This window comes from Pyrus communis, chromosome 8 (genome assembly GCF_041283825.1).
Source record: "Pyrus communis isolate YQ-2024b chromosome 8, ASM4128382v1, whole genome shotgun sequence".
Taxonomy (NCBI): domain Eukaryota; kingdom Viridiplantae; phylum Streptophyta; class Magnoliopsida; order Rosales; family Rosaceae; genus Pyrus; species Pyrus communis.
In genome coordinates, this window is record NC_142572.1 from 1,125,515 (window position 1) to 1,136,722 (window position 11,208).

The window sequence follows — 11,208 nt, forward strand, 5'->3', positions numbered from 1 at the left end:
GGCAAGTTTGGACCATCACCGGCATCAGACAAGTGTTCATCCGAAGAATGCATACCACCAATGTCAAGTGGCCACTGCTCTTCCTCCTTACTCCCCATCTCCCCCTGAAGAGAAGTGACCGAATCTCCCTCTGAAAAATAAGCCTCTTGTTCCTGAAAGGTAACATCCATAGAGACAAAAATTTTCCCATTGGGAGGATAGTAACATCGATACCCTTTCTGAGTAGCAGAATACCCAATAAACATACATTTGATGGCTCGAGGATCCAACTTATCACGATTTTGCATGTGGACATGAACATAGCAGACACAACCAAACACTTTTGGAGGAATATGAAGGAGTGAAGGAAGAGAATGATACTGGGAAAGGGTTTGGATAGGTGTTTGAAATTGGAGAACACGTGATGGCATGCGATTGATAAGAAAAACAGCTGTGTGAATGGCATCACCCCAAAAACGTTTAGGAACATGCATAGCAAAACATAAAGATCTAGCCACATCCAAGAGGTGACGATTTTTACGTTCTGCTATACCGTTCTGTTGAGGAGTATGTGGACAAGATGTTTGATGAATGATACCTTCTTGTTGAAAAAATGTTCCAAGTCCATAATTCAAATACTCTTTCCCATTGTCAGATCGAACAACTTGAATTTTAGCATTAAATTGGGTTTGAATCATTTGATGAAATATTGGAAAAACAGACATAACCTCACTCTTATTTTTTAGTAAGTATACCCAAGAAACTCGAGTGCAGTCATCAATGAAAGAGACAAAGTATTTAGCACCAGTATGAGTAGGAATATGAAATGGTCCCCAAACATCAGAATGAATAAGAGAGAAAGGAACATCACTTTTATTGGAGCTTAAAGGAAATGAGACACGATGATTTTTAGAAAAGATGCAAGTTTCACAATGGAAATTAGAAACCTTGACTTTAGAAAATAAAGAAGGGAATAGATATTGCAGGTACTGAAAGGAAGGATGTCCCAATCTTTTGTGCCATAACCAAATTTTTTCAGAAGCTTCAAATTGTTTAGCTTCCACTTGACAACTGTAACTTGTCTTCTCACAATCTGGTGGTAAGTCCAAGTAGTATAGACCTCCCCTCTCTCTACCATGACCAATCAACGCTTTCGTTCGAATATCCTGAAACCAACAATGAGTAGGAGAAAAGATGGCAAGACAGTTTAGTTGATTTGTGAGTTTACCAATAGAAAGCAAATTGTGAGAAAGATTAGGAGCATGTAAAACAGATGAGAGAGATAGGCATGGTGTTAATGAGATGGAGCCTGCTCCAAGCACTGGAGTGGAAATACCATTAGCAACTTTAACGGTATTTAAAGGTGGAGTAGTGTGAGAAGCAAACCATGAAGAGTTATTGGTCATATGGTCAGAAGCCCCCGAATCAATGATCCAAGGTTTATTTGGAGCACCAAATGTGGTGTTCAAGGCAAAACCAAAGTTACCTGCGTCGACTAAGGAAGTGGAAGCAGTAGTAGGAGAAACTGAGTGAGCAGATTGATCTACTCGAGGCACGGAAGGCGTTGGTGTAGACAGGTGTGCTTGTGATCCAACAATGCTTTTCTTTTGATTTTCCTTCTTTTGAACCCACCAATCAGGATATCCATACAACTTAAAGCAAGTGTCTCTAGTATGCTTATCCTTGTCACAATAAGTACACTTCCTTGTATCAGTAGCTTTAGATCCCCCTGATCGAGAATTCGAGACTCCACGGGGAAATCGAGACGGAGCAGCTACCATGGCTGATCCTTCCACTTGTGGGCCAACCAACATAATGGTTTGCCTACTTGCTTCAGCATTCACAAGAGCATAAGCAGCACGAACAGATGGCAAAGGTGTTTGAGTCAAAACTTGACTGCGAACATGATCTAAATGAGGATCAAGGCCAGCCAGAAAATCATACAATCTTTCTTCTGAAATTTCTGTCTCTCGAGCAGCAACATCATCAGCACATTTCAATTTTCCAGGACGTAAGAAATCTATTTCTTGCCATGTTTGCTGGAGTTTACCATAATATGCAGATAAAGGCTCACCATTCTGGCGAGTCGCCAGTGCTTGACGGCGAAGTTCATATAATTTTGATGCATCTTTTTCAATTGAGTAAGTTTGGGTAACAGCATCCCAAACATCTTTTGCAGTGGAGAGTCGGAGAAAAATGGCCCGCAAATCTCTAGTCATAGAGTTGAGAAGCCAAGATTGAACCATGGCATTCTCTTCCTCCCATATAGCATACGATGCATCGGCTTCTGCTGGTGCCTTCTTTTTTCCACTGACATAAGACCATTTGCCTCTGCCAGTGATGTAGATGCGGACCTTTGGGACCACGAGGAATAGTTGGACCCATCCAACTTGTCTGGGGTGATATGTAGAGACATATCATTTTGTGTAACAGCAGCTGAAACAGTGGTCTTGGAGTCACCCATTACTACTGCAACAAATTCTCTTTATTGAAACAATAGAGTCTCACTGAGAGGGATGCAGGAACAAAATGCAAGGAGGAAGAGGCAATGGCACGGGTTTGTTGGGTGATTCCAACGGGTATGGTTTATAGGGTATGGGGTAGTATTTAAAATTTTGGGTTTATAGGGTGTGGGTTCGTGGAGATATTGCAAATGGACAGAAGATGGGTAGAGATGCAGCGGAATGTATATGGTTAACAAGCTCAATATGGGTAGTGATGTTGGCAGATATGGCCAAAGAGAGATTGGATTCATATGAAAGTAGAAGGCCTGCTATTCTGCAGGTCTTATGGGGTAGATGGCAGTAGTGCCAGTAGGTTAATTAGAATAGAAACTCCTTTTGGATCAGAATGGCTCTGATACCATGCCAAAATAGAGTTAATTTCTTGATCTATTCATCTCCCAATCGGAGGATTTATATAGGAATACAAGCAATGATGATCAGGTATGAAACCAGTACAAGAAGTCATAAAAAACTGCTATGAAACTACTATATTAATTACAATGGATTTCACCTAATTCTTTAGCCAACAATGGCTGCTTCTTTAGTCAATAATGGCTGGATAAGTCTACAATGGCTGGCTGCTTAAGTCTACAATGGCTGGCTGCTTCAGTTAACAGATAGTCTACATAATTTTTTTATTTTATTTTTAAAGTTACTTTAAGAATCTTAAATTCATTATTTAATGATCTCAGACTAAAAATTTAAACAGAAGGATTGGAGCAGAAAACATATTTCTAGGTTAAAAATTTTAGGGTTTAACCCAATAGTTGAAGAAGGTCTAACAAGGTTCCATTTGTGTTATTTAAGAAATGTGTTTTGATATTTACTAATTTTCAGTTAGGACTTGAGTATGGTTAATTTATGTTTTTCCGTGTTTGGTAACTAATTCTAATGTCAAATGAGTTGATAGGAGCAACAACTAACCCATGTTGACCGAATCCGAAAGGGGAGTAATTTTTGCATGCCCCTCTAAATCTTAGCTCCTGATTCTCCTATTTGTCCAATCCAATGGTTTAGAAACAAATAAAGGATGTGCCGGAGGTGAAAATGACGTGCAAAAATCATTTTCCATACTAAATCGTTGTCATGTTGTGTAGACAGTTTGAGATAGAGGGAATGTGAGCACCATCTCCTTTGAAACAACAGGCTTTTGTATTGAGTCCTGCATATATACCAAAGTATATTACTTAACACGAATACAACCTCAGTTCAACTCCAATAAACTTCATATGGAAGTATTTATAGAGAACATGATACACGTCTTATTGAGTAAGCAAAGGTAAACTTACAAGAACAAGTGAACTTCAGTTCAACTTCAATAAACTTCGTATGGAAGTATTTGTAGAGAACAAGATACACGTCTTATTGATTAAGCAAAGGCTAAACCCACAAGAACAAGTGAACCTAAATACGAGAATTTTTCCGTTATTATGTTCCAACACCCCCTTTTAAACTCATGCTTGTGGCGTCATGATTTTGGTGAGAAGAAACCCTACCTTGTGCCTTGGACCAACAAAATCAAACCCCACAATATTCCTTGACCGAAAAATCAAATCCCACGGTGGACATATTTTCATAATAATATTGAAAATATTCCACTAGATCTATTGGCTTATACTGCATGGGGTGGTCCTTGTCCGTAAGCTCATTTGGTACATATATCTCTCCTTTGTTCCAAAAGAATTGTCCGAACGAGTATCTTACCTTATTTTCCTTCAAAACGACTCTATGCATACAAGATTTTATTCTATCGTTACTCCAAACCTACGCCAAATAAACCACGCATGTAAACAACATCAATAAAATATAGCTATCAAAAGTTTAAGTTAGGTTGTAAAACACACTTCATCTGTCCCTTTGTTCTTGAAACTTACATTGCCTTACACTAGAAGAAAAAAACATGTCAAAGGAAATGAATTTTTGTGTAGACACATATAATGCATTCAAAAGTAGTTCCAATGGCCGCTTGAATTGTACTTTATTTGGTAGGAAGGTTTGGCCCTGATTGTCTTAACAACAAACGATATTGTCGTTAGAAGGAAGGTTTTGCCCTGATCATCTTAATGATAAACGATATTGTCGTCAGAAATAGAATGGTTACTTTTGAGGGTATATATATATATATATATATTCATGTTGTCAGAATTGGTTGACTATTTTTTTATGAGAAGTATGTCCTCCCGATAATGCCTTCACATTTTTGAAGGCTTCGTTAGGAATTGGTCTTCAAAGAGTATTTTTAGTGTCTTTTTATTACTTTAGTCAATTTGTGCACTTATGATGTTTTTTTTATTATCATATATAGACTTTTCGGAGGATTTTTTATGGTCAATTGGAAGGAAGCTAAGAAGATGAAGATAATTGTGTTCAACTTTCATGTTTTTCCATGAGTTTTGCAAATCAATCCTGTGAAAGTTACGTTCTCGTCAAAATTGCGCGACTGTGGGAGAATGAAGATTTAAAGGCTTTTCCAAAATTTTCAAGTGTCGTGCCTTATATGCCTATACATAGAGCTACATGTTTCCTATTTTTCAGAATTTTACATAACTTAAGGTGGAACGATCCCAAATCTGGCATGAAAGATGGATGACGTGTTTTCCAAGTCAAGAAGAGTTCTTTCTTAGTTTGTGTCCAATATCGTTTTGGATTTTGTTTTTCTAGGAGAGTTTTTACCAGACCTTTTAGTGTTTTTTTAGTATAAATATATGTCCTATGATCTCTCTACATGTCACCATACACACAAATTTGTCCAAAGGAGAGATGAGTTAGGAGCACATCACCGTTGTTATTTCGTGTACTATTGTTCTTTTTCATGACTTATTGTTATTATTTACTGTGTGTAACTAAACACCCTTGCTAGGCAATGATGAAACCCTAATATGATGATCTAGTTTTCTTATTTTGCCAATCTTACGATTGCCCTTTGATATGGGATTCTTAATCACCGTGCTTATTAACTTGACGCTTAGCTACCATCTAAATTCTTAATTGAGTTACTTGATGTAAATTAGACTGAATACTATAGCTCATTTGAGGCTTGCTCTTGTGGTTAAGGGTTGTAATTCTTCTAGAGTAAACACCGTATTCTTAGGGTTTGCATAGTTTTCAAGATTTTCACAAAATGTAATGAGTTTCTGTATGTTCATAATCGTACTAAACGTCATAGACAAATTGCATGTAGAGATATACGGGTGAACCTAAATACCATATAGGTAGTTTATGCGTAAGGAAAACTATACAACAACATCAATTGGATTAATCAACGGATAGATAATATAGAAGCTAGGTTGGATTACTAGTGGGGGATATGATGTCCTAGTGCCTTCACATCTTAATTTTCAAATTTCATCATTGTCTTTGTTTAGTTTATCTTTTAATTTCTCTTTTAATTTTAATTTTAATTAATCCTTAAATTCAATTCGTTTGTATAATTAAGTTTGGCGTAATTATTGGTTTAATTGGTTTTAACGCAATTACTGCAAAATCGACCTCATACTTGCATATCTATATACTACTATTGAGTCGTGCACTTACGAATTAAAATTGGTTTAATTTAATCTATTATTAGGTTAGTTTGAATATACATCAATGATTAATCATATTTTTAGAGAAGCCAACAAGACCGCTTATTGTTTTGCTAATTTGGCACATACATTGCTAACTTCCATCATGTAATAGTTCTTAGGTTATATATAAACTTCTGTTATCCCTCAATTAAAGCTTATTTAATTGACATCTTGTGATGACCATTTTATAATTTTTTTTAACGATCCAAATCATTTACATTTTAATTTATTATTCATAGATTATCCTTTCAAAAAAAAAAAAAAAGGCAAGTCTAAAACAATCAAGAGATCCAATCGTAGTTAATAAAAAAGACGAATATAGTTCTTCAAAGAAACACTAAAATGACTATCTTTTAATCCAACGATCAATATGGTTTCGGATTTGGGTAATTTTTGGGAGGAATATCTTTGAGAGAAGGCCTTAATGATAGATGGTTAAATTGTTGAAACACGTTGAGAACTAAGCGCTACAAAAGGGATGCCCGAACGACATATCCATGAAGAGAGAGAGAGCTAAAATCCATGAAACTAAAGCAAGATTAATGAAAGGGTGTGTTGACGTACCTGAAGTCCATCACCTGCTAGGAATAATAACGATGAAGGCAGAGGATCATAACCAATCCACTCGTTATCTTTTGAGCGCATCTCAAAACCATACGCATCTTGATGGAGCATGCCAGTAAAACACTTGTCTGTATGATTGGGTTCACCAGTTTCAGTTTCATCTGTCTTGGGTTCATCATCTTTTAGAAGTAAGGTAATGGGTATGGTCGATTGAATGTGATCATCGTGGTATTTCTCTACCTTGTAGTTTTCAAATATCATTTTCGTCACAACTTGATTTAATTCTGTCATCACTTTTGAATACAGATCAGCACTCTCACTGCCCAAGATATAAAGAACAAATTACTATTATTATTAGTAAGAACAAGCATAAATGTTTAAGGACAGATTCGCATTAGCTTGTTGACAAAGAAATCAAAAGTATTGATAACAAAACATATAGCAGTAGGTATCGAGATGTAGAAAAAAACTGCCAAAACTATTGAAATGTGCAGTAATTTATACCGAAACTGGTCATTTCCTTCCGGCCAAAGTTGACGTGTGACGTTCTTGATTTTTTCAGTACTTGAATGAAATGACATGTATTCCCGGGTAGGCAGCCTTGCGTAACCCTCAACTAGAGGTTTTTCCTGAGGAAGTTGTGCTTTAATTTCGTCGGGGAAATCAAACAACTCGTTGAATGTCCCAAACATGGTGTCATTAAGCTCCCGAGAAACTTTGTTGGGAAGGACTGCCAGGAAACAGCCAAACTCTTCGAGAGCATTACAAACGTCTCTGCGTACTGAGAACCAAGAATTTGTCCCTGACTTCCAGCAGTCCTCTTGGGAGAAATCTACTACTGGAATTTTGGCCGCTGTTTGGGTACTGGAAGCCATCTTTTTCTTCTCACCAGCTAGTTAACTGATAGGTTTTGAGGCTCTACTCTTTAAGGATATATATATATATATATATATATATATATATATATATATATATATATATGTTGAACGGCAAGCTATATGTTTCTCTCAATTAATTATCAGATAACGGTAAGGGTGTTGGTTCATCGATCACCATCATCTGCGTGTTGTTTACTTCAGCACTATACGTACTCTGCTTTTAGAGTCCAAAATGGCGTGCGTGGCGGAGCCAATATATGGGAATCTGGGGGGCTTTGAATTTTTATATGAACCCTGTAGTTTTTATAATAGGTAGACTACTCTATTTGGCAGGAGAAGAACGAATCTTGTTCAGCACACCGGGCGAGGATCAAATGATATTTAAAGATTACAAATATTTTTTCCCATCTGCCTCACCCACCCACCCCCACCCGACACAACACCTCTCCATTTCTCTCCAATAATTCATCCAATTCTGAAACCCTCCTCACCGACCCTTAAACATGCAGTTATCAGATAACGATACGGGTGTTGATCAAAGGGCGTGAGCTTCAAGGCTTTTATCATCATGGCATCATCTGCATGTGTTTGATATATATGGTTGAGCATGCAGGTTTATATTTATAAATATTGCTTTTCTTACCCTTCGAAATGGCTGCAACATATTGCCACTTGCGGTCCATATGCTGCGAGTGACAATGGATTAGATCCCAACAACTTATTGCCACTTCCGGACCAAAATATTGAATCTGTGCCATCTAGATTATTTAGGAAGGTTGAATATTCTTGTGCTTATAGATATGAACTTTGATTTCATCTTCAAAGCTTGCATTGCTTCGCAGGACGCGATAGTGTGATATTCGAGTTCATATGCATAGTATGGAGATGCATGAATAAACAAAAAGGAATCTATCGCCTTCTAGTAATCGTTCAATAGAAGGAGACATCCCTTGGTCCACTTGAAGTTCCATCTCGGAAATCTCTGACTAGAGTAATTGTTGATCAAGTTTGCTTCAACATGAGATGCATCATGGTGATTATAGATATCTATTACTGTTGGCTTTAGTTGGAACCTAAGAGATCGCACACCTATGATAGCTCTAGCAACGTTAACAAGGTGATAATTAGAAATAATTAACTGGTAATTATATTGAATTAATTATCTAGGCTTGTTGGACATGATTTTAATTAAAATAAGCTTTGAGCTTTATTTAATTAAAAGGGGTTTAAGTCATAATCCTAAGTGGGCAAGTGAAACAGGCGTGTCGCATGGACTAAGCTCATGGCGTCAAAACCCTAAAAGGTGCAGCTACGGGGTCTATATATACCCCTTGTGTTCCTCTCATATGTCCCTAATGCTAAGTGCACTCAGTTTTGTCCCTTTGAGAAAAGAAAGAAAAATTAAGCCAAACATACATTTGTGCCGCCTAAACCCTATTGATCAAAGTGAGGGATATTGATGTCCCATTTAAATCAATCACTCCATCATCAGTTACTAGTTTATCAATGAGATACTCTTAGAAGCTCAACAATTGGAGAGCTTCACATGTGTTAACGCTCAAAATTAATAGGTCAACAAAGGCCAATATGGTCAACTGTTGATGGGCTTGGGGCAATGACTTTAAATGCTAGACAACGAGATTTAAATGGTTCACCTTTGAAAATGGGGTACGTCTACTATAAGGCTATGTATATATCTGATATGTGTTACAAGAGAAGTGCTTAGTAATAGTGTAATCCTTCTTTCTTTTTTGAATCCGACTCTTTACAAGAGGTACTTATCCCTCTTATATAGGCCTCCAAAAAGTCCAAAAGTCATGGCCCTCAAGTACTCCACTGCCATGGCATTAAGGGGCGTTTGTTTGCCTTCACTAGCTACTGGACTAGATTGGACTAACTATTAGTCCAGTCCCATATTTGTTACCATGCGGGACAAACATTAATGGGATTAGCATGGACTCGCCCAGACTAATAGGGTCGCTAGAGGTTCTTAGCAAGTCCCCCAAAAAACCATGGGACTAGCTATAAGACCTTGGATTTGTCTCTGCTATGTCCTCTCTCCGGCTAGAAACACCATCAAACCATCAACACTTTCTCCCTCTCTCCTCATCTTGCTCAACTGCAACCACCAGACCACCACCAGACGACAATCACCAAAAGCTCGACGTCGATCTCAGCGTTCGCACGCGAAAGCATACCAAATGCCCAAGTACCAGTTAGGGTTTTCGTCCGTGGTGGGGAAGAAGCTGAGAAACTTGTGAAATTTAGTAGGAAGTTGTGAAATTTGGTATTTGAATATTGTGATCTGTGAGAAACTTGTAAAATTTGGGCTTTATGTTTTGTGATTCATGAGAAGCAGGAGATGGGGTTTGACGGGAAAAGAGGTAGAGGGAGAAGGAAGAGAGGGGTTTCACGAGAGAGGGAGATAGTTCTAGAATAGTTAAAGACAAAAAAAAGAAAAAAAGAAAAAAAGAAAAAAAAAAGAATTACTTTTTATTATTCTGCTTATAGTCCGATACTACACTACACGCATTACTAAGTTAGTCCAACTTAGTCTATTCTAAATCAGTCCAACTTAGTTGCTGAAGTTAGTCCAGTCCGAAATTATCTGGTGCAACAAATGCATTCTAAATGAACTAAATACACAACCTAATTTACTGGCTATTCCTCCAACATCGATCTTATTGACAAGTGGAAGCAAAATGATATTCAGGGTTGATTTCAGCACATCGGGCGAGGTTCCAATCATATTTATAGAACCCATGTTGACCAAATCTCAAAGGGGAGTAATTTTTGCATGCCCATCTAAATTTTGGCTTCCGGGTCTTTTATTTGTTCAATCCAATTGTTAAAAACAAATGAAGATTGTGCGGAAGGTGAATAAAAATATTGTGCAAAAATCATTTCCCATACTACACCGTTGTTATTTTGTGTAGGCAATTTGAGATAAGAGGGAGTTTGAGCTCTATCTTCTCCTTTGAAACAACAGGCTTTTGGATTGATTCCATTTGGAAACATCCACCAACACACCAACACACCAACACCCCACAGCACAGCATAGCAAGAATCATGCATAACAAAGTATACACCACAATTACTTAAGAAGAAGAATTGCTTAGGGTGCTCCTGATAACTATTTGGTTTTTTTTATTATTTTATTATTTTTTATTTTTTTTGGGAATTTTAATCGGCCCTTTAAAATTCTAATGACTCGATATCATCTCACTTTGTTTAGATTCTATTAATTTCGTCAAAGTTGGTGTCCTGGCTTAAAAAAAAAATATGTGGCTTCCAAGTGGAAGTTTAGAAGGGATCCAAATTTCCCTCACATTTAGTCTCATCCTATTTGAATAGTTATGATTGAGTTACATTAGTATTTTGTGTTAACTTCTTTATAGAGAGAAAAAAAGAGGAAGATAAAAAAACATTCGTCTGGGGCTTAATTTACCATTGAGTTAGAATGACACTCTCAAACCATTCACAACTTGCCATGCGTTAAGCATTATTGTATTAGTATAATTTCTTATTTTCATTTCATATCATAACTAAAAAATTAGTTATGCCAACATCTTTCAGATTTTTAACCATGACAAGTGGTCCAATGAAAAAGTGAGAACAACAGCTTCCTAAAGAAAATAATGGGAGGTCATGGGTTCGATACTTGGCACGCAGTGAATTTGCTTGATCGTAGCCACAAGTAGGGTGCAACTTCTAACT

The 11,208-nt window shown here is 37.2% G+C and overlaps 2 protein-coding genes across 2 annotated transcripts; both read right to left on the bottom strand.

Annotated features, from left to right (window-relative positions):
* Positions 1-240: 240 nt before the first annotated feature.
* On the bottom strand, positions 241-2,281 carry LOC148694566 (uncharacterized). Its single transcript, XM_088699203.1, has 2 exons — positions 1,466-2,281; positions 241-1,145 (listed from the first exon to the last, which is right to left on the bottom strand). The coding sequence occupies exons 1-2, from the start codon at positions 2,223-2,225 to the stop codon at positions 1,111-1,113; spliced, it is 795 nt and encodes a 264-aa protein (XP_088555329.1). The 5' UTR covers positions 2,226-2,281; the 3' UTR covers positions 241-1,110.
* A 1,373-nt stretch (positions 2,282-3,654) lies between these two features.
* Positions 3,655-7,540, bottom strand: LOC137717282 (putative 2-oxoglutarate-dependent dioxygenase AOP1). The gene is made up of 3 exons (XM_068456591.2): positions 7,118-7,540; positions 6,614-6,932; positions 3,655-4,247 (listed from the first exon to the last, which is right to left on the bottom strand). The coding sequence occupies exons 1-3, from the start codon at positions 7,486-7,488 to the stop codon at positions 4,002-4,004; spliced, it is 936 nt and encodes a 311-aa protein (XP_068312692.2). The 5' UTR covers positions 7,489-7,540; the 3' UTR covers positions 3,655-4,001.
* Between the last annotated feature and the right edge of the window lie 3,668 nt (positions 7,541-11,208).